This window comes from Lepisma saccharinum, chromosome 14 (assembly GCF_977018435.1).
Source record: "Lepisma saccharinum chromosome 14, izLepSacc3.1, whole genome shotgun sequence".
Classification (NCBI taxonomy): domain Eukaryota; kingdom Metazoa; phylum Arthropoda; class Insecta; order Zygentoma; family Lepismatidae; genus Lepisma; species Lepisma saccharinum.
In genome coordinates, this window is record NC_139242.1 from 25,522,640 (window position 1) to 25,547,230 (window position 24,591).

The 24,591-nt window shown below is 36.5% G+C and overlaps 1 protein-coding gene across 1 annotated transcript in view; it reads left to right on the top strand.

Moving 5' to 3' along the window:
* Positions 1-23,544, top strand: part of LOC145998317 (anoctamin-7-like) — a 90,941-nt gene extending 67,397 nt beyond the window's left edge. Inside the window, exons 12-18 of the mRNA XM_083134723.1 lie at positions 6,713-6,879; positions 10,563-10,700; positions 11,447-11,540; positions 13,991-14,196; positions 15,508-15,729; positions 17,234-17,384; positions 23,077-23,544. Of these exons, the coding sequence (XP_082990849.1) occupies positions 6,713-6,879; positions 10,563-10,700; positions 11,447-11,540; positions 13,991-14,196; positions 15,508-15,729; positions 17,234-17,384; positions 23,077-23,096 (998 nt within the window). The 3' untranslated portion in view covers positions 23,097-23,544. The remainder of the gene's footprint in view (positions 1-6,712; positions 6,880-10,562; positions 10,701-11,446; positions 11,541-13,990; positions 14,197-15,507; positions 15,730-17,233; positions 17,385-23,076) is intronic.
* The last annotated feature ends 1,047 nt before the right edge of the window (positions 23,545-24,591 follow it).

Here is a 24,591-nt window from a genome sequence, read left to right on the forward strand (position 1 = left end):
TTCTTTTATGACCAATTATACCCAGGATAACTCCTTCACATTTTGTAGGGGGTGTTAAGGGACATTTGACTCTTCATAGTTCATATAATGGGGCTTTTATCAGTCACATAGTTACACATATTATTTTGTATCTTCTGATCCCATTGCAGTCCCAGAATGATTTTTTTGTATGTTTTAGGATATGGTATGAGGGACGAAATATATTTTTTTCACGATTTTTGGTGATGACATGTTTTGAGATATTCAAGGTCAAAAGTCAAGGTCACGTGACAAAATTATATTTTTATCCAAAGGTAGGCTTGTTATATATCACTGGAAAGCTTGTTCAATTCCCTGTACAATAAGCTTTATTTGAGCTTCCTAGGCAAAATAGGGGCGGAGTTACAGCACATTTAGTATAGCTAAGCGGGCTCAAAAAGGGCAATTTATGCTAACTTTGACCTTGAATAATTTAACAATTACAAGACGCACGAAACTAAAAATTTTTATACTTACTAAGTTCCAAGCATAGTTTCAACTCCCCAAATTTCATGAAAATCGGAGATGGTCAGGTCAAAGGCTGTGTTGATTTCGCATGGAATGACTCATTAGCAACAAGTGTCAAGAAATCGTCAGGCAGGTCATACTATGAAGGATGGAAAAAGACATTTCCTTGGATTTATTACGACACAGAATTGGACAAAGTGTTCTGTAGTGTGTGTAAAAACGCTTTTGATTCCAGTATAGTGCTTCCATCGGCAACTGCTACTTCTGCAGACAGGGATTCTTGTAATGCATTTGTTCGAAATGGATTTTCCCAGTGGCAAAAGGCAATTGAACGTTTCAGGGTTCACGAGAAATGTACACTTCATCGTTCGTCCCTGACTGCTCTGGCAACTACGAAACAAGGAACCAATGTGTCATCTCTTATCTCAACATATAAATTAGGAGATATGAAAAATGCACGCAAGGCCATTTTAAAGATAATAATGTCCCTCCAATTTTTAAGTCAGCAAGGAATAGCAATTTGGGGTCACACCGATGAAGCATCAAATATTCATCAGTTGCTGCTGCTTAGAGCAGATGCTCCCGAGTTGAAATCTTGGCTGCAACGAACTACATATAAGTGGGTTTCTATCAGTGAAGGAACAAATATCCATATGCTTCAGATTTGTCGATGAAAATCTGCAAGTTCAAGAAGTGTTTATGAGCTTCTATGAAGTAGCTTCAACAAGTTCTAGGACATTGTTTGAAGTCGTCCAGGATGTCATAAGACGTTTATCTCTCGACATAAAATACTGTCAGTAATGTCAGTGGACATTCAACAGGATTACAAAGTAGGATTACTCAGTTGGAGCCAAGAGCTATATTTGTTCATTGTTTGGCGCATAATTTGAATTTGGTAGTGCAAGATGCGATGCAAGGTATCAGTTATGTGCGAGACTTTCTGGTGATTCTTCGTGAATTAATATCATTTGTAAGACATTCGCCAAAGAGGCTAGCAGTGTTTCAATCGCTACAAGAAGACAACGAAGATGGTGTTGTAAAAAACATTCCCAGACTGACTTTGCGACCATTCAGTCCCACAAGGTGGTGTGTAAGGGTAAAATCACTACAATCATTGGAAAGTAATTATGACGTTCTCTTGAAATTTTTGGAAGATCTGTCAGAAGAAAAAAGTGAAGTCGGTGGGCTAGTGGATATTTTTCAAACCTACTTCAAATCAGATTTCATATTTTCCTGAAAATGTTAATTTCAGTTTTCGGCAAGATTGAACAACTTCATTCTTCTTTTCAGAAGAAATCATTGTCATACCGAGAAATGAAAACTTTGGTGGAAACTTTGTCTGCAAGTTTAGCTTCACAAAGGGATATATTTTTTGAGTTGTGGAATGAAACCATGAGGAAAGCGGAGGAATTGAACATTGATGAACCAGTTTTGCCTTGAAAAAGGAAGATGACAAAATGCTACGATGAAGGTAGTGATCCTCATACGTATCAAATGCTGGAGGAAATGTACAGACAAATATTTTCTGAAATAATTGATGTGGCTGTGGATTCGCTAAATCGTAGATTTCAAACAAAGGTTTTGGAACTTATTTCACAACTTGAAGCTTTTGCTATCGGTCAAATTGGTGCTGATCGAATTCTGCAGTTCTATGGGACAGACTTTGATAAAGACAAGCTAACATTGCACAGGGACATGTTTTTAGATATGTGCAGAACGAAACAAAGAAAAAGTGGCCAACTTGTCAGACATTACAAATATTTTAAGTAGAGAAAACAGTCGTCCCATGCGTGAAATGCTCACAGAATTTGTGAAGTTTGTATGGGTGATTTTAACTATACCTGTTACTTCTTGTACCTCTGAGAGGTCATTTTCAGCACTTGGACGATTGAAAACGTTTTTGCGGTCAACAATGACCCAAAAAAAGATTGAATGACTTGGCAATTTTGCATGTTCATAAAGAAATGACTAAAAATATTGACATTACCAAAATTGCAAACAAATTCATAAGTGCAAATGACGTAAGAAGGAATGTGTTTTATATTGAAAGTTAACATGTCATGATTATTATTATTATTATTTGGTACATAAAGTTAGTCATTTTGTAGTTTCTGTTCACAACAAAATCCTTGCATAGTTCTTTCTGCAATACAATTAAAATTATTTGCATTTATGAAGATTTTTTCATTTTAATTTGTATGAATGTGGTGTTTTCTTTTAGTAATGTGTTGATAATATCATTGCCTCTTGCAATCATTGTGCATGTAAGTTGTTTAAAGTATACAATACTTGATAATTACAGATCTAACCGCCATTGATATGCACCCACAGAAATTTTGGAAAGTCGGCGCCCTTGTTCACATTAATAGTGCAAAAGATAATTGTCATGGTATTTCTTAATTTATTGGGTTTGAAGGGGAAACACAGTTTCATTTTTATCCCAATCGGAAAAATCACAAGATGTATATCATGAGAAATGGTATGTGTACATGTCTGAATCAATTTCAACATATTCAAATTTGGATATACTACTACGTACAAAAAGTACCTGGAATTTGTGAATACAACACAAAATACGTGGTTAATCATGAACATTTATTTTGTTGCCTTCAAAATAGACCCCATCAGATGCTAATGCTTAACCCAGTCTTCAAAACACTTTTCAAATGCAGAAGACAGTATCGCTCTGAGTTTCTTCTGCGAATTTCCTTTAATGGATTCAATTGATTCAAAACACCTTCCCCGAAGTGGTAACTTGAGTCGCGGAAAGAGAAAAAAATCACATGGAGCCATATCTGGAGAATATGGGGCTTGGGCAAGGACATGTGTTGAGTTTTTGGCCACACGTGGTCGACGTGTGCGACGACGCATTATCGTGGTGCAAAATCCAAGAATTGTTTTTCCATAACTCTGGTCTTTTCCGGCGAGCATTCTCATGTGGACACCTCATAACGGTCACATAAAACTCTTTATTCACAGTTTGTCCCACTGCAAGGAATTCTAAGTGAACAACACCATGATAATCAAAGAAAACAATGAGTATTACCTTAATTTTTGAGCGACTTTGCCATGGTTTTTTGGGTTTTGGTTCATTTTCGAAGCACCATTCGGAAGATTGTTGACCTGTTTGCATGTCATACTCATACACCCATGTCTCATCACCAGTTATGATGCATTTCATGAAGGTTGAGTCACTAGAGGTTTGCTAAATCATGTCTTCAACAACATCCCTGAGATGTGCTTTTTGCAGGAAATTCAGCTTCTTCGGAACAAGTCGTGCCGCGATGCATTTCATGCCTAACACGTCAGTCAAAATGTTGTGAACGGACATGTGTGATATGCCAAACTCACGAGCCACCTCTCACACACTCACACGCTGGTTTTCAAGCACCATTGTCCTGATTTTCCCGACGTTTTCGTCGACCAGAACGGGGAAAATCAGCAACAACTTCTCTGCCTTCTTTGAAAGTCGTGTACAATGCATATGCTTGTGTTTTCGACAGACACGAATCACCAAATGCCTTTTGTAGCATTCTTAACGTTTCAGCACATGACAGTCCGTTGGCAACACGAAATTTCAAACAAATTCTTTGCTCGATATTTGTCTCCATTTTGCAATTCGCAGGGCACTCGTCAAGACAACTAAAGAAAACAGCTGCTGTGCACAAACTGATGGATAGAATACTCTACCCCTCTGCGTGGTCATTCAGTACAGTGCTGCCATCCTATGGACAAAATGAATTCTCGATAACTCCAATGTGGGACTTTTACCAGCCAAATTACGGGTACTCCATGCACGATGCGGAGGGGAACCATAAAAGATGTCTGGGGAAGTGGAAAACAAACACAGAAAAATCACTGTAGTGGCTTTAATGAGTAGTAACTGCAGCCATTATTACATCAGTTGTTCGAAGTGACTCTGCCCCTGCCTAGACACAGGCATGACAGTGTCGCAATAAGCTCTGTCGCATCTGCTCTAATATCCCAGGAGTCGTTCGGACCAGATCACAGGCTGCAAAGATTCTTGCCAAGAGTTCCTCTACATTACTCACAGGTGTCTCGTAGACAACACTTTTTTGACATGACCCCACAAAGAAAATCAAATAAAAGATATGGACCTATTAAATGTTTGCCGACAATGCCCGCCCACATGTTTACAGCAAATCTGTCTTGATGGCCTTTAACAATTGTGGCACGGGGATTTTCATCGGCCCATACATGGCTATTGCGACAATTCAGCATCCCGTCTCTCGTGAAACGTGCCTTATCTTTGAAAAGCATACAAGCATGGAACTGGGGGTCAACCAACCACACTGCGCTGCAGTAACCAATCACTAAACACGATGCGGGATGCAAAATCAGCTAGACCCAAGGCATGGACACACTGTGGATGGGAAGGGTGCAGCTGCTGCTCCCTCAGAACTTTCCGAACAGTACTATGGGCCACACCAATTTTACATGCAAAAGCCCGTGTACTAATGGATGGTTGTACTTCCACCCAATCCAGCACAGCTTCTTCAAGGACAGGTGTCCTTGGAGTTCTTCGTCCTCCTTGCTCGTGGAACTGAGGTCGCACTTGCCCTGTTTTCCCATAATCGTTGGAAGAGTCTGGGAAATATGGTGTGCGCTGCATGTTTGCACCTTGGATACGTGGTCCGATACAACCTTTCAGCTTCCCTACAGTTCCCATTTGCTCGTCCATACACAAACACCATATCAGCCAGTTCCTCTAGCGTACACTCCATTGACTGATTGCAGCCGCAACACTCATGCTTCTAGACTACACACGTCGAGTTTGATGTTACGTCTTCTCCATGGCATGCATGTTGGATTCTTTCCCCTTTCTTTTATGATTTCCCTCCATGTTGTGCTTGGTTGCCTGCCCTTCGTAGGTTTTTTTGTAACTTTTGACTGGGGCATTTCCGGACCAGAGTTCCGTATCTCATTTTGTTGCATTTGTTCCCTTCCGTCACCCTTGCAAGTCTGTAACACGGTCACAGAAACACCCTGTATATATCATTAAATTTGTCCACAAGATAAAGCTTATTCAAACATAAGATCAGCACAGCACAGTACATGACACAGCCCAGCACAACCTAGACAATGGAAATCAAAACTTGAGTCAGCTGAGTATAAAACAATACAGTGATGTCATAACCTATGTTAATGAAGGAGTGAACATTCAAAAATAATTAGTCACAAGAACAAGAGCAATGCAGGAAAGAGAAACTCTCCCCAACGATATTTTCACCATCTCTTTACCACATTATACCATCTTGATTTTCCAGAAGCGAAACCATGTGTTTCAACAATATTTCCTATGTGACGTAACAATATCTCTCCCACAGCTCACTTTTCATTAGAAATAAAATTTAACAAGTACCCATCACAGTGCAAAGGGGGAAAAAGTATTCTGGCATGCAGGCTCCTTATTCTATCTGTATGCACCTATTTGAAACAATCTGATTTCATTTTTATGATTTAGCATCTCTTTCCTGCCACTTTTGGCTAATCATGATGATGACAAGTGATGATATGAAGGGAAACTCACAAAGAACACCTATGACCAGGCTGGAATTCAAACCCAGGACCCTCGGCATCATAGATGCAGTGCTCACCACATCGTCACAGAAGTCAGCTGAAACAGAACACCTTAAATCCACAGATTGTATAATGTATGATTGTGAAGCCCCTCTTTCGGTTATAAATTATGCCAGATTAATAATACTTCCTACACTTTTACCACACTTTATATGTTTTTTTTTAATTCAGTGGCCTTTTTCAAACCAACCTAATCTGGACTTAGAGTCATGAAGAAACATGGTCAATGCAACCTTAATGGTTCCTCTTCAATTTCTCCTTTAGCTTGATTCAACTATGGTCCAGAACCCTGACAGCTAAATTCAAGACAGACACACATTATCCACTCAATGATAAATGTATTTGCATTTTGTTATTTAGTGTTGCCTTTCTGCCTCTTTTTGGCTAATCCCAACTACAAAAATGAGTGATGATTAGGTAAAACTGAAGAAAGGACACTCGCAAAGAACACCCATGCTCAGGTCAGGACTCTAACCCAACCACTTTTAAGGCACTTAACCACAAAGCCAGTATTCTATAACAGCTCGAGAAAATATTTTTCAAAATATTTGTGATTAAAACTTAAATTTATGTAGAAAAGTCACTAATCTATTACAAGTGTAATTAAGTGTATTTTTGTTTACAGAGATACATCGAACAGATACAGAGTTTGAGAATCAGCTCATAGTAAAAACATTTGTCTTGGAGTTTGTTAATTTTTATGCATCAATATTTTATGTTGCATATTTTGAAGGTGCATTTGTTGGATATCCTGGGCATTACACCAAACTTTTTGGTGTACGAAATGAAAGCGTAAGTTCTTCTTTCACAAATAATCTATTGTTACTATGGTGTATTGTTAATGTGTGTAAAATATAAAAACTAAAACATTGTTACTTGTAGCAAATACCTGCAAAATCTACATTTCCCCGTTATTCCTTTATTCGCTCTTAATGTGCCATCACTGCTAAAGCTAACTGCAGTTACATGGCTTGACAAAAATACCATTGGTGAATTAAAATGTTTCCAATCTAAGAAATATAGTGCATGTTAATGAACTATGGACGATTTTATTACTTTGAAGTATTAACAGCAGCAAGAACTTTTTTACCCCTGCCTTAATCCACCCCTTAATCCCATTTGCCCCTCTTTTGCAAATTTAAGCACTTATAGGTAGAGACATGCATATTTCATTTTTGACGGAAACACGAAATACGAAATAACACACCATAATGTTCATTTTTTCATGTTTTTGAAAGGTGTAAGGTGCATTTTCCTACCATATTTGTCAAGCAATGATGTGAAATAAACTTTCAAATGCAAAATTTAGAAGGGAAATGTTTATTTTGTGTAATAAGTGTAGTCTTTAAAATCAAATTAGTGTTTATATATGGCACATTTTAACACTGAAATGCCATTTTATATACAACTTTTGATCCCGAAATGTGTAATTTTTGTTCACCATAAATATGTGACTCTACTTAAAGGTATTAATAATTAAAAGAGGCAAAGTGGGAATAGGAAATTTTAAACACAATACTGTTGTACCCAGAAACAAATTTCTGTATTAAAAGTCTGTATAATGTAATAGTTTTTCTTGTATGTACGCATTGCTTGCATTATAGAATTATTTTCCTGTAGTTTACGGTTATTACAAGCATAAGAAAACAGTTTTTCTTTGTGACGTTTCAGGAGAACACACGCAATGAAAGAAGGGAAGCAGTTAATGTCACTGGTAAAATAGAAACTAAGAACATTGACAACAGATTATTTATAAATCTTACGGATATTGAGGTACCTGATGAGTATATAGAAATTTTTCAATTCGGAATGAAATTTTCAGTTGGTAGTGCTTATATACACAAGGAAGATTTTGTGATTTCAATAGAGAAAGCACTGAATTTCTTAGATGATGAGGAGGAAAAGAGAAAATTACGAAGTCTCACACATGATGCTCTTGATGAACGGTTAAGTTTTGAATACAACAGAAGAAATAACAGAGGTCCAAAATACACGGAACGGGAGAAAGAGCATATAAGGTTGGGGAAAAAAGTTCATGGTTTCAAGATCTGGTTGAAAGAAAACAACATTTTCTTAATAAAATCGGACAAGGAAAATAAACCTGTCCTTATCCGAATTAAGGACTATAAAGAAAAAATGGAAGAATGTTTCAAAGTAAACAATTTCACAGAAACCTCTCGAAACCCTATAACTAAAATAATAAATGAGGTAAAGAAAGTAATTGAAACCAGTATCACGATACCAAGAGAAATGAAGAAAAAACTCATTGTCAAAAATTCAACCCTGCCGATTGCCTTTGGACTACCAAAAACTCACAAACCGGGAACTCCAATACGACCCATCATTGCAACTTTCACACATCCTGCATACAAACTATCCAAATATTTAGTTGAAAGACTTGCTATAATTAAACAACAAACACCATTCAGTGTTAAAAATGCATTTGAAGTGAAACAGAAATTAAAAAATATTGTTTGGAATAATGAGTATCGTATTGCAAGTTTTGATGTTGAAAATTTATATCCTAGTGTCCCAATAGAAGGTGCCACAGATGCATTACACAGATGGCTTATTGAGATGAAGGTTAACCCAGTAGAATCATGGGAAATGGTTCGATGGTTTACTGTATGTGCAAATTACAATTACTTTATATTTGATGGCAAAATATATCAGCAAAGTAATGGTCTATCAATGGGAAACCCAGTATCCGGAATCATCTCCAGCATTTTCCTTCATTACATAGAATCTCCAATTGTTAATGCCATAGGTGCGGATATCAAACTCTACATCAGATATGTGGATGATGTGCTAATTATCGCTAAAAATGAGAACACCATCATGGACGTATTTAAATTGTTAAATGAATCACATCGTCGCATAAAATTCACTTGTGAACCCATGAATGACAATGTAATTTCTTTCCTTGATCTGCAAATTAAGACAACTAACTCAACAATTCAAACATCAGTCCATAGGAAAAAATTAGCGGGGGAAAAATACATCCATGCCAAATCAGAACATTCGCGTATAACAATGGATAACATATTTTTTAATTTTTTCCTGAGAGCACAAAGACTATGTTCTAATAATGAGGATATCAAAAATGAAGAAGAAAGGCTCTTTAATACAGCAAAAGAAAATGGTTTTCACACTAACAGAATAAACCAAATCAAAAAACAAGTTGCAAGAAAACTAAAGGAAAAGAGAAATACAGACAAAGATGAAAAATCTGTTGAAAAGAAATTTGTGTGCATTCCATTCCACAAGGGATTCTCACATAGAATTGCAAAAATTTTTAGAAGTTTTAATTTCAAAATTGTTTTTAGATCACCAAGAAGTTTGGAATGTACATTTAATGAATTCAAAATGAGAAACTCTCTACCAGATGTGGAAACCACAGGAATATATAATATAAGTTGTTCATGTTCAAAAGATTATGTGGGACAAACAGCAAGGAAAATGGCAATAAGATGGCACGAACACGATTTGGACATTATAAATCTAAACCCAAGAACAGGTTTGTCAAGTCATATCATCGAAGAGAAGCATTTGATTAAAAAGAGAAGGGTTTTAAAAAGATTAACGGGAAACACAGAGTTGAATGTCTGGGAAGCTTCGTTCATTGCAGAAGAACACTGGAATAAATTAAATAATGAAAATGGTAACATAGATCCAGTATGGAGTTTTCTTTTTCACAAATGGAGTAAGCCACCATCTTTAAAATTTAATGTAACAGAAAACATCAAGAGACTTTGTGAAATCAATGATGAATTTGAATTACCTGATGATATTTTGGATTCATAATTTTTTTTTTTTTTTAAATCTGAAATAAAAATAAAACAGACTGTGTTTTTTTCACAGTTAAGTTGCTATATTACAACAATGTAACATTGACAACATCCATTATATAACAGATTATTTTTGTTTAAAAAATTACTAACCATTGTTATAACTGTATCTTTAATCAAAATGAAAATAAATGTCTGATGAAAGGAGCGTGTGTTCTCCTGAAACGTCACAAAGAAAAACTGTTTTCTTATGCTTGTAATAACCGTAAACTACAGGAAAATAACTGTATAATGTATTATTAATAAATCAACCTATACATTTCTCTGCATTGGATTTCCTTTTTACTTTTTCTATTTAGTGCTGCTTTTCTGCCACTTTTGAATAATCGCAAATATGAGGTTAGTGATATTATGAAATTGATGAAAAGACACTCACAAAGACTCAGGCCAGGATTCGAACCAGGGGACCACTGCCATTGTAATGGACTCTGCTAACCACTCTGCCATGGGGGTTGGTACATTTCTCTAATTATCTAGATTGTAAAACTGCAAATTTGCAAGTCGAGTTGAGATGTTCTTTATTTGACAAAAGGGAATTTTAATATTGCCATTTTTCTGTATTCAGTGTTCCAGATATAATTCATTCACATTATCTAATTCTTCTTCAAATTATATCTCATATTACAGTGTTATTTTGGTGGTTGCTTACTGGAATTGCACTTGCAACTGGGTGTCCTGTTCATAGGCAAGATATTGTTTACTAACGCACAAGAGACAATAATGCCAAGAGCCATGATATGGTGGAGGAAACGGAAGAAAAACAAGGTATTTGGAGAAGTTATATTTGATTGATTTAGGGAAGCAACATATATTTTAAGAAATCACACATGCAAGTCATTATGAAGTATAAATGCTGATAAACATCTTCAATCTTTTGAAACTATAATACTAGTTAAGAAATTGAATCACAGACTATACTTTCAACTGGCAGGACCATGTATTCGCGCAGCCATTTTAACATGCTCTAACTCACATGATAATCAACAGCTGACTAGCTAAAGTATGATTTCTGGTTTGTCAATGGACCAGTTGATTTTATTGCACAGGTGCGATCCAATCACTGTTGCCAGTCACTTTTTATAAATAATCGGTCCTTTATTTTAAAATGTGCCTTGTAGATTTTGTCTCCACTAGATATTGGATATTGTTTAAATGTAATTTCCGTGTTATATTTGGAAGTGAAGTTTTACATTGCTTTGTTTCTTACTTTAGACGCATTAAAATCAATGATTTAATTATAATTTAATTATTGATATGGTTAATTTTACTTTGCTTTTCTGCCACTTTTGGCTAATCACAAAGTTGAGGATGATATGAAATTTATGAAGGGGCACTCACAAGACCAAGCCAGAATTTAAACCCAGGACATCTGGGTGTCGTAGCATGGTATACTTACCCACTCTGTCACAGAGGTCACATATTACAAGCAATGGTCACTTTTCAAACTCATGGCAAGAACTTGATTTATTTCTTTTGAATATAGTACATCAATTCAATGACTCTTGTTTCAGAAAAGTGAGGCGGATGAAGAGTATAGCAACCAGTGGGAAAGAGATTTCCTGCTTCAAAGTGATACAACCCTTCAACAGGATTATCTTCAAATTGGTAAGTAGCATCACAGGAAAATAGAAATTATCTGAGCTAATACCAATGTACCAGTGTCAGTTGAAATAAGAAGTAAAAAAGGTACTATATTGATGTACATTAGATAAATATAGATACTAGATTGAACTTGCAGTGCATCATTTAGACAAGGTGGCCAGGGAAAAAGAGCAAAAGGTCAAAGCTATGCTATAATTTACAAATATTCTAAATTGCTAAAAATACTAGTATGGGCAGATGTTAGTATAGCACAGGGTGAGCCTAAAAGAAATAGACAGATTAAACACTTTATAAATCAAAAAGTGTTTGTTTTATCAGGAAGCATTTAGTACTGTTTTATGGAGAAAGTCTTCAAATATACAAACTCCACTTTTCGTTTGTTTTTGTGACGTCAGCATCACATGACCGCGCTTGACATCAGTCGAGCAATATGGGCACTAGCTAGGTAGAAAAGGCTTTCTGTGTGCTTGAATTCGCAAGAACAAATTTTGTTACTGTCGTACAACGTCGGTTTAGAACATGGTATAGCAAACAACTATCCACAAGGCAGTCCATCTACAATTGGAGCAAGATATTGGAGGAAACTGGTTATCAGTGCAAAGTGAAAAGTACTGGGAGAGGAGAACTGGACTATCACATTGATATCTGTCACGTTACAAAAGGGTCACACACAGAACATTTGTAACTTAGCCATGTAAACTTCAGGACATACTCTTCCAACCATGTAAGTATTTTCGCCATGTTATTAAAACTCTTTGTTTCTGTAAAACTTTGGAACTGTCTATTTCTTTTAGGCTCAATTAGATCAATATAGATGCTAGATTGTTGCAGTGCATCATTCAGACAAGGTGGCCAGAGAAAACAGCAAAAGGTCAAAGCTATATGCTATAATATTTTAAATTGCTAAGAATACAATATGGGCAGATGTTAGTATAATATATTCAAATTGTATTGGTTAAGGCTGTGCTGTGCTGAACCTTTCGCCCATGGTAAGGAAAAAGTAATCTTCGAAAATTGCACTTCTTGTGAATGCCATGTTATTCCAAATTCTGAAAAATTACGTTTGTTTCGATTCCTTCTAAGGCATTCAAGTGAATCTTTTTGTGGATTGCTTTCGATGTTGTCTAGATACCTAACAGTAAGTAGGCTTTGTGAAACCATCACAAATAATGTAGGCAATAGCAAAAGTAAATCACAAAAAAGGATTCATTTGAATGCTCTACAAGGAATTGTCAAAAATGATTCAGCTGTCACAGGTCAAAGGTCCTGCGTGGACTACAGCTATAGAAATTTGGTATGTCAGTTATAATACATGTATAAATTTAGACTATTAATGCAAAATTAATAAAATAAAAGAGAGTTTTGAGTTTTTGTTTTAAGTATACTTCATGCACAGACATGGACTGGACCTAAAATGGGATCAGAACCACTATGTGCCTCCACCAGGTATCAATTACAATTGATTGATGTGGTTAATTTTACTTTGCTTTGTGCCACTTTTGGTTAATCGTGAAGATGAGGATGAATGATGATATGTTGAAGGGACACCTCACAAAGAACTCTAATGTCCAGGCCGGGATTAGAACACAGGACTCTTAGTGTTGTATCATGCTGTGGTAACCACTCCACCATGGAGGTCAACCCCTTAATTACAAGGTGACAAACTTACCACTAGCCATCGGGGAGAGCTTAAATAAGTGAGAGCTACCATAAATATAGATGCCAGAGAAAATCAGCATTCAAGGACACATAATTAGTGATTACTGTAAAGAGTAAACTATTGCATCTGGAGATTACATTCTTATGCTTTACTCCTTCACTGTTGACAATAGCGAGGGCCATCCATAAATTTATGGTTAATAATAGAAAATGATTTCGGTACAAAAACTATGGATTAAGAGCAGTATATAAAATTGCACTTCAGTGTTAAAATGTGAATAAAACCATAAATTTAATTTTAAAACTATACTTATTACACCAAATAAACATTTCCCTTCTAATAGTGCATTTAACTACTTCTTAGAGTGTGTATTAAGTTTATTCCTGTGTAGTCAATTTTTGCTCCTCAAATATGTACAGCAGCATTAATCAATTTTCCGTGATTTGCATAACTCACAGGATAATTTAGACTTCAGAAAGGGTCGCATTGGTAAATAAACTATAAATTTTGTGTTTAATAGCTTCTTTTTCATTTTGCAGTTCATTTAGCTTATTTCGTGACAAAACATGTTAGGAAAATACACCTCACACCTTTCAAAAACATGAAAAAAATCAGCATTAAAGTGCATTTTTTAACTTTTTGTGTTTTGGTAAAAAAAAAAAAATTAAATATGTATGCCCCTAATAATGGCAAAGGGCTGACAAAATTTTAAAAAAATTAATATTCTGATTGTGTTTTTCCAATTCATATGTAAATGTAACAATAACTCAATAATCAATCTATCCTCTCACAGTGTGGCAGTATGGTTTCATCACTCTCTTTGTGGTGGCTATGCCATTGGTACCTCTCGTAGCTCTCTTTGCAAATCACATAGAACTTCGAGTGGATGCTGATAATTACATTAGCAATACAAGAAGGCCTGCCCCTCAAGAAGCAAAGGACATTGGAATTTGGTTTCATATTCTTGACATTGAAGCACATCTGTCAGTAATAACTAGCGTAAGTATAAGAGTATAAATCCTTATAAATTATGGACTTTTGTTCAGCAAGTTCAGCCCAGTACAAGGTCAATAAAACTTCATTTATCACATTTATTCCTCTTGTATTTTATGCATTTAAATACATTTTTTGATGTAATGTTTTAAAAGAACACCTGCTTAGTTTGACTGTTGTTACAGCAAAAATTTTTGTCTGATGTAGGGAGAGTGTATTCTCGCGAAACGTTGCATCAAAAAACATTGATGTGTTGTTTTAAGTCTACTATATGCACAGAGTGTCTAATTGGGATCGCATCTACAGTTTAAAGTGGGATCTAAATCATTATGGGCCTCCACTGGGTACTGAACCTGGGAACCTTTGATTCAAAGGCAACAATATTACCACTAATATCTACAAATGCTTGTAACAACCGTAAACTATATGTACATGCAATCAAAATGTTGCACATTTGCTCTACTATTTTTATTTTTACTATAATGTAAAAATAACAGTTTTGGTCAAGATAAGTAACTTTGTATTACCATTTATGTTCAGTTTGATGTTGCAGGAATCCAGTTGGTAGGGTGTCTCACTGCCACGCAGTACAGTTGTTCCGGCTAAAGAATGGACTTGGAAATTTTATTTTTAACTTTTCTGTAGAAAGCCAAAGAGGGTCACATGAACCGCTGAACCAATCAGTTTTGTCCAGTCACCGTGGTGAAGCGTTGCCAAATTTTTCGTTTCGAGTAGTTTTCGAAACAGGTGGCACCCTCAACAAGGCCAAGCACAGCGGTGCCTAATGGTTGCCACAGCCCAGCAAGTGAATAGGTCTCAGATTCCCTGCCTCTCCCTGAAATGCGAGCGAAGGGGGAATGTTGACAAGAAGAGGTGTCGTGTTCGACTTGACAAAAATCAGGCATGTAGCAACACCGCTTTTCCCCCCTTGAACTGGAGGCAGAAAGTCTGGATTTCCTCAAGTCCAATCTTTGGCCGAGCAGACTTTAGATCTGGTTCAATTCCCATGGCATGTGATCTAAGGTCGGAGTCCAGCTCTGAGGTTCATCCAGGCTAAAAAAAAAAAATCCTGGGGGAATAACGGTGGCTGGAGCATGGTGCTGATCACATCACCTCTAAAAATAGTTGAGATTGAGAATGTGTACCTCCACATCTCCATTTATATGCCTTCATGGCAAGGTGCAAATGTGCACAGGAATGCAGTAATTTTTGATTGTGTTGACTGTCAATTATGTAATCAGGAAGCACGATAACAGTATAAAGTTAATATTAAGAAAACTATGTAATATTTACTAAGACAAATTCTGTTTGTTACAGGCATTTTTGATAGCTTTCACAACTAGCACATTATCAGAGAATCTTTTTTTAGTAGATCATTCTACCCTGAATGGCTACATTGATTATACACTTTCTCATGCCCCTAATGGCACATCCAAAGAGGACTGTCTGTATGAAGGCTTCAGGGACAATGAGGGAAACGTGACTCTTGCTTTCTGGAAGGATCTTGCAGTGAAATTTGCCTTTGTTGTTATATATGAAGTAAGTTATATACATTTGTAGTATTTATTGAAATATCCTATATTATTTTTTTTGTATATATGTACAAAAAAACTTCTTGTTTGCATCATCAGACATATGGAGTCAGAAGAAAACACTATTTTACTAGAGCTGTGTTTTCTATGTTACTGCTGGTAAAACTTTTTTCATACATTTTTATACATTTAGCATTAATGCATGGGCAGGGACGTAGCTAGGTTGGTCAGATTCGTCTGTGTGTGTATAAATCCAATCCCATTTTTCCTAGCTCTCAGAGGCCAATGCCTCAATTCATCCCCCTCATCCCGCCAAAACTACAACCTACGCCTGAACCAAGCCCTAACCAACTGTGGCTACTGCTCCACCCTCATCAACAAACAAATCACATATACTCCCCGGACTCAATCTAGCCAATAACCCTTTCCCCTCCTCGCCGAAACTACCACCCACCTTGCAGTAAACACTGGTGTAAGTACATTTGTTATCTATCATCTGTTTCTGGCAACACTGACTGTACAGATGCTACCGTCAGTATTCTGTGCCTCTACTCTACATGACCCCCGACCGACATCTTTCTTCTCTGATGATAATGCGGTTCTCTGATGATAATGCGGCATATGTCGCGAAATATCAAACTATTTCTTTTCATGTGGTAAGTGTTTACTGTCTCCTTCATCATTTGTGTTTATCCGCCCTTCTGGCACCTTCTCTCATCCTATTCCTGTATATATATATATAGCAGTAATTGGCTCAGGCCCATAAAATACAATAACATGTTGTAATGTAGCCTTTATGCTTACTTTGTAATTTGTACATGTCAATTTGTTATATTTAATTACGGGGGAGAAAAATAATTAGATTTCAAATTTATCATTGTATGAGATAGCATAATTTGTCTTTTGTAGTTGTAAGATCTGGCAATGACCTTGGAGTTTGCCACGGAGAAATATTGTTCCATGAAGTCAGGAAAAATCAGATTATTTGCTTTGTTGAATTAATTGGCCTATAAACTTGTAATGAAGTCTACATAAACAATCACAGGGCCTCCTGAAGTGCCCATGTTGCCCCTCCCTACAATAATAAAGATAAAAAGATAAATGGTGAATTGATAAAGAGTTGGAAGAACAAATCACACTCTGATTAGATATTGAACCTTGCACAATGCACTTTCAAGGATACAAACTTTGGACTTTATAATTTGACACATACAGGTGATGCACTACATAGAAATTTCAGCAACTTTTTGGTTTGGATGGGAAAGTTTTAAAATGGGGATGGAAAAACAATTGCCATTTCCCAAAACTGTAAAATCTCGAATTCTACATCCTATATTTCCTTTTACCATTTCTTCTCATTTTACACACACAGATAGATTTGTACTCACACCGAGTTCCCAAGATAGAAGCACAACTAACACACAGAATTAAAATTGTTTCAATACTAGTTATTTATTAAAATGCCTTTGGGTAAAAATTAAAAACCAAGGTCATGAACTGTTCTTTTTCAGCATGTGGTGTTTGTGATATGCAAAGCAATCAGTTTCATTGTACCTGATGTTCCCACCTCAGTTGCAATTAAGATGAAACGACAGTTATATCTAAGCAGAAGACTGCAACAACGTCAGAAATTGCGCAGATATTCTACAGCTTCATCTAGAAGTAAGTTTCATTTAAGTTACTGAAAAGTTATTGATTGATTTGCTTTTTGTGCCACTTTTGGGTAATTTGCGAAGATGGGGATGAGTGATGACATGATAAAACTGATGAATGGACACTCGCAAACATCTATGCCCAGGCCAGGATTCAAACCCGGAACCCCTAGCATCGTAGCACGATGTTTTAACCACTCCACCACGGGAGCCGGCTACTGAAAAGTTATGTATCTAGAATATGGCAGATGACAGATGCAATAAGTAACTGTACAATCAATGTGTGGTGCAACCAAACGATTTGGACTTAATTTTCTAACGTTTTTCAAGTTTGTTTAGCTCTTATTGTTTGCCAAAGACTGATATCTGAAGTGTGGGGTGGCCACATTCACTCATGATGTTCAAGAATAATAGGGTATGGGTTATTTAGAAGCTCACGAGTGATAGAGATGTGTTGCCTTCCATGAAATTGTTGAGTAGCAAAACCAGTTATTTATTACTGTTGTGTGTCCTCAAACAAAACAAAAATGTTCTATGTTTCAAAAAGCTTGCAAAGGTTGCATTACTGAGCATGGAAATTTTATTTGTATACCTCACTGTTTCAACATGAAAGATACTTCACCTTATTATTTCTTAATTGTGTCCATGATGTAACTAAAAGCATTCATTTCATACTCCTTACAATAAGCAAAGGCACAATTGTAATTTTGGGAACACACATGTTAAGACCTGAACATAGAATATCTTGACAAAAGTGACACAAAACTTTTACTCAGTAAAGTATCTCCTTGACAATTTTCCACAGTTATCAGTTCTTCTCTCAGGGTTTCTCCATCAAACTTTTAATAGTTTGAACAGCATGAATACTGCAAATTGTTAATTTGTTGAAATTACATGTGACCAATTCAAGATGCGTATTATGTATTATTCTTTTCGTAGTCTACCCATAGTTTGCAATCTTTTCTTTCCTTCCATTTGATATTCCTTTCTTAGGAATGTTGAGCCAATGCAGGAGGTTATGATGCATCACAACGTTCACTCCTCTACAATATATATATATATATATATATATATATATATATATATATATATACAGTGACGTGCGGTGACGTCGAGACTTGGGGTAGCAATGAGTTGTGTGCCCAATGGGTCATAATTCCCCCCCCCCCCCCCCTTTAGGGCCCAGTATTCCTAAAAGAAGAACGTCAAATACAGGAAAAATTGCAAAGTTAGGAATGACTACAAAAAATTGTACACATAACTTCCACCCACTTTTGAAAATCAAAAACGATTTGATTTGACTACTGAGCCAGAGATGCCGGGTTTGAATCTCGGCTTGGCAATGGGTGATCTTTGTGTGTCCCTTACCCTTCATCAATTTTATCATATCGTCTTCGCGATTAGCCAAATATGGCGGAAAACGAAGTAAAATAAACCAAATCAAACAATCAATCAATGAATGATTTGATTTGATTCGCTTCTTTGATACATTTGGTTAATCGCGAAGATGATACGACAAAATTAATGAAGGAACAAACACACAGAACACCCATGTCCAGGCAGGGGTTCGAACCAGGAACTCCTGGTGTTGTAGCGTGCTGTGGTAACCACTCCCCCACGGTTGGTTGATTTGATGGTTGATTTGACGTTTTAACTCCACTTAATACACAGAAAGGCTAATCGGAACTAGACCTATAGTTTAATGTGGGATTCGAACCACTATACGCCTCCATCGGGTACAGATCCGGGACCACTTCCACTCCCCCACGGAGGTCGGCCGACAACAAACATGTGAGGAAGCGCTAACCATTCAGATAGGTGGGTACGGTAAAGCAAACTGCATTTTTCCTGAGTAGTAATTTTCAATTGAATTTTTGAAATACCATCTTTATATATGATTAATAGGGCTAGGATTTTGATGACCTAAAAATTCGTAAAAAATGCCCTTAAAAAGATGCATTTATGACCTAAAAATTGCCAAAAAATGACTTTAAAAATGACCTAAAAACCGTTAAAAATTCCAAAGTAAAATTTTATTTGCACTTCAAATTACAGCAATTCTAGTATGCAACTTTTGACAAATTATGAGAGGTTACTGTTCAGTTTTGAGTTGCAGTGTGTAACAAATATTTTCTGTAAATTTTCAAAAAGAAATGAATGACGATTGTCAGATTGTCAGCTAGCACACTTTTATACATAGAAAAGCTCCTTTCAACATCAACAGAGGTAATAGGGGCATATTTAAAACATACAATGTCACTTGGTTCTAATTCGGTTTCAGAGTCTGGCAATGAAAACGTTTTCCCACACAATACGTCACGAATAGAACATATTATTGTGTATCCTGCATTTTTCCCTAGCACTTTCTGCATCTTTTCTCTCACTTGTATTCCAACAGTACCTGGAACTGCTTCCAAATTATCCTGAACTTTGTTAAGGACATTAACTTGATCAACCAATGTAGCTCCAGATGTCTCGAGTGAAGTTATGGCAGAAGGTAGGAAGCCGAAGTTGGACTTTATATAGCATAATTTTCCCTCCATTTCGGGATCAGCCAAGAGTTCCTGTGCTTGTCTTATACACAATGCTTCACTGCTGTCGAACGAGGTTACAACTTCTTTCACAACTTTATAATTTTCACAATAGTAACCACAAGCCTCTAACCATGTACCCCATCTAGTAAGAATAGGAGCTGGTGGCAAAGGCACATCAGGTGCATGAGACCTAAAAGCTAACACTCGTGATGGGGACTTGAGGAAAATCTTCTTAATGTTTGCAATCAGTTGGTCTACATCAGGAAAGTGACTTCGCAGTTCTTCAGCAATACGATGACACGCATGTGCAAGACATGTTACATGTACCATTTTCGAGTACAGACCTTTCAGAGAATTCCCTGCTTTAACCATGTACGGTGCCGCATCTGTTACGAAAAGCAACACCTTGTCATATTGAATGCCGTCGGGCCACAATAACTGCATCGCGTTATTGAAAACTTTGCTGATCGTTGAATAATTCACTTTTTCTAGACATTCACAATTTATTAGAAACACTTGAGTAGACTCGGATTCCTGCATCGTACCAATCATTACATTTGCAATGTACCGTCCGAGTGAGTCAGTACTTTCGTCAATTGACACCCATATTTTTTTACCATGAATTTTCTGCCGAATTTGATCCATTGTTTGGTTGTAGCATTTCTTGACATAATTTTTCCTTAGCGTGGAAGAATCTTGTATCGATTTCCCAGTATGTTTTTCCAAAAATGCTCGAAGTTTAGGATTATTTAGTTTACTTAGAGGAATGTCAGCAGAAATAAAAGCGTCGCACAGTTCTTCAGAAATAACAGAGGATTTGGAGGAACACTCACCCATTAACAATTGCACCGTCCTCTTCTGATCTTGAATTTGCTTCAGAGCTGCCTTGTGTTTCTCGCGGTTGACATGTTGCTCCACCATGAAATTATTTTCCGCAGCAACTCTTACACCACAAAGCTGACAGAATAATACTGATCCGTCCGTACTGAACGTATTTTCACCATACTGGGACACAAACGGTTTTAATTTGTACTGTGTACTTTGCTTGGTTTTTGGCATCTTGTCCAATGCTTCGAAAACCTGCTCTACTGAACACTGCACCAAAGTAAATTCTCGCAATAAACAGGAACTTCGACAATGGCCAGATCACACGTTCCATCCATTCACTTTCAAGGAACACAACAATTGGTCTGAGCAGATTAGAAGATAAGATTAGGCAGGGCAACGACTTTCTTCTCCTGGGTCAAAATTGCGAGCTGTTTTGAACTTCTAACAATTGAATTTCATTGTAAGGAAATCGTTATATTCGTGTTGTTTATTTTCTTCTGAGACGGATGGAAGGTAGCTGCGGTTTCATATATTTTAAATTGTCTAGGGAAGATATGAAAAAATAGGATATTTATTCATCTTAATCCTTTCAAGTTAATGCTGCCCATGCACTCGCAGCGTACAAGTGCTCTGGAAAACTAAGAAAATAAAAAAAATGACCAAAAAATGAGTTAAAATGCCAAAAAATGACTTATACAACCCATAATGGCAAAAAATGCAAAAAAATGCCCCAACAAATAGTGCTTAAAAGTTTCAGCACGACATGAAACATATAAATATTAAAAGATTTGGGTTTCTTATTCACCAGAAAAAAAGATGCAATTTCATCAAAATCCTAGCCCTGATGATTAACGTTTTTTCAAAAATTTTGCATTGCTTGATTTCCATAATTTCCCCATCTCACGATCTTGTTACTGAAGGATCCGGGCTCGAGCCCTGGCCTTTGCGTGAGTGTTTATTTGCAACCACTCTTCACCCGTTTAATTTAATCAACGTTCATCGTCATGGCAGAAATTAGGTAAAGCGATGGAAGAGAGAAGAAAATACCAATAATTTCCTCCCAGTGCATCTGCAGGGCACTGTGAAATCAGGAGCCTAGAATTCTCTGTTTATGATTGTCCCTCACGACTTTCCAAGCTCTTAGCTACTTATTGCGAGTACATCTATACAGCTAGGAAAAGTGATGGTAACAAAACACAACTTTAAACAAACCATTTTTCTACTTTCTTCAATGATATTCATTTGGCTTTTTCAGTTCTGGGATACATTTTTCATTTCTAATTTTCTCATCATTCACTGCAGGCAGAGTACAACACATAAGAACAAAAATGCACGATCGTCACGAATCCCGGCCTGAATTGTTCTTTGCGAGGTCCCTTAATCGATTTCATTATATCATCACTCATCCTCATTTTCGCGATAACCAAATGTGGCAGAAAAGCGAAGTAAAATAAACCAAACCAACAACAAGAATTAGAACATGCGTTCATTTGCCCAAATAAATACATCCGTATTTATGATTGTTTAGCTTATCCATTTTTTTTTATTGGAGGCCAAGAGATTAGTATATTTAAATAAAATAAAACGAGAGTAAGAGAGAGCGTGAGCAAATATGTGTTATTTAATCATTACATATTCCATATTTTTTAAAAAAGCATAAAATTTTTGTCTGCACATAAGACCTTCCAATTGCATAAATAGTAAAAGTACATCCCATATTATACATACATATTGTACAACGTGTAAAAAGTAGTGTAAATACAGAGGACAGAAGTACCGCAGAAAAATTTCCCCTTAGTTCTTTAGAGGATTTACAAAGGAAGCGAAGGGAATCCAATCCCCTATCTGTCCTATAGGAGATAGACTGAAGGACCTGAAAAGCACGGACTTTCAACCATTGGAGCGGGGGCAAGGGGGCAAGGGAGGTAGAGGCAGAAATCTTCCCTTTCCCTTCGAAAACCCGTTTCTACCTGGAACTGTGAGGCGGAGAAATAGCGAGCTAGGCCGTTGAACGCACCGAGGGACGAGAAGCGCGTGAAAAAAAGTGTTGCATATGCACTGTGGCTTCAACAAAACAATAAATATTGTGATTTGGAAATAAGTAGAGATTTGAGATTAATTTATCTATCTCTGCTAGACTAGCTACTCCTCAGTGCACGTCACTGTATATATACACACGTGACACTGTGATACTTCTTTCTCCGATGATAATGTGGTAAATACCACGAAATATCAACTTATTTCATTTTGTGTGGTAAGTGTTTACTGTCTCCATCATTTGTGTGTGTATATACGTATATATATATATCATTATCAACACACTTTTGTGTATTTTTCCAGCACAAGGTTCCAATGCATGAGAAGTATATTCAAACCTGATACAAAGCAATGCTTTTCAGCAATAACTCATGAAGAAATCAAAACAAATTAATAAGAAACAAAAATGCATAAAACAGGAGTGTATATATATGAAGAAAGTAGGAAATGAATTCTTGTGTCACCATTACATCATTATCATTTCCACTGAAGTATTATCAACATAAAGAGATTTTCAAATTGCAAAAACAGGAAGGTTGCTTCACAATTCCAAATATTGGTTTAAAATTAAAGTGAATCTTACAAAGACTGAATTTTAAGCATGTGTAAACATAGATTGCCTATTTTAGCATCATGTGATTTATGTAAAATTACATGTATGGCATGCCCACAAATGTGTTCTAAATATGTGTGTAGGTTTCTTTAATGACCTTGATCAAAAAATCAATAAATTTTTTCTTTATAATGTATTAGGGTTTATGCGAATATAATGGCCGAATTGTTTAGCTGTGTGTTTTGCAAATATTTTTTTATAATACATCATATACATCATGCTGATTATTCTTCTTGTTATATGTCATTTTAAGGTTTGTTTATTGCTTAATCTATATGCCTTAAAAAAAAAAATCTAACTCTTGATTTATCTCTATTATAAGCTACGAGGGTCACTATTTATATTTTGAGCCTAACAATGAAAAAACAGGAATTTGACATTGAATACTGCTTTATTGTTTTTCGAAGTATTCTCCTTTATGGTCAATACACTTTTCCATTCGTTCGAACCATTTGTCAAAGCAGTTTTTTCAATCTTCTTGAGACACCTCCATAATATGGTTTTTGAACGCATCAACAGCATCTTCCGCCGACGAAAATCGTTGTCCACGCAATTTATTCTTGACATTCGGGAACAAGAAGAAGTCATTGGGTGCCAAATCAGGACTGTACGGCGGATGACCCATCAATTCGATTTTTTGACTGTTCATAAAGTCGGTTGTTAGACGAGATGTGTGACAGCTGGCATTGTCTTGATGAAGAATGATCCGACGGCGTTTGTTTGTTTTCCGTATTTGACCGAAGACCTCTGGCAAACAAATTGTTGTGTACCATTCAGAGTTGACCGTTCTACGTTCCTCTAAAGGCACAGTTGCCACATGACCAGTTTTCCCGAAAAAACAGGCAACCATTTGTTTCGATGTGCTTCGAGCGCGAACAACTTTTGTTGGATTGGGTTCATCTTGAAACACCCATACAGTCGACTGCTGTTTACGTTCCGGCTCATATGCATATATCCATGATTCGTCACCTGTTACAATCTTATATACGTCTTTTGAAGCACCACGATTGTATTTATTGAGCATTTGTTTGCACCAATTGACGCGAGCGTCTTTTTGAGTTTTTGTCAAATTGTGTGGGATCCAACGAGAACATACCTTTCTCACAGCTAAATGATCATATAATATTTTATATATGCTGGTGGAACTAATGCCTATGGTTGCCTCAATCTCACAGTATGTCACATGACGATCTTGCAGTATTAGG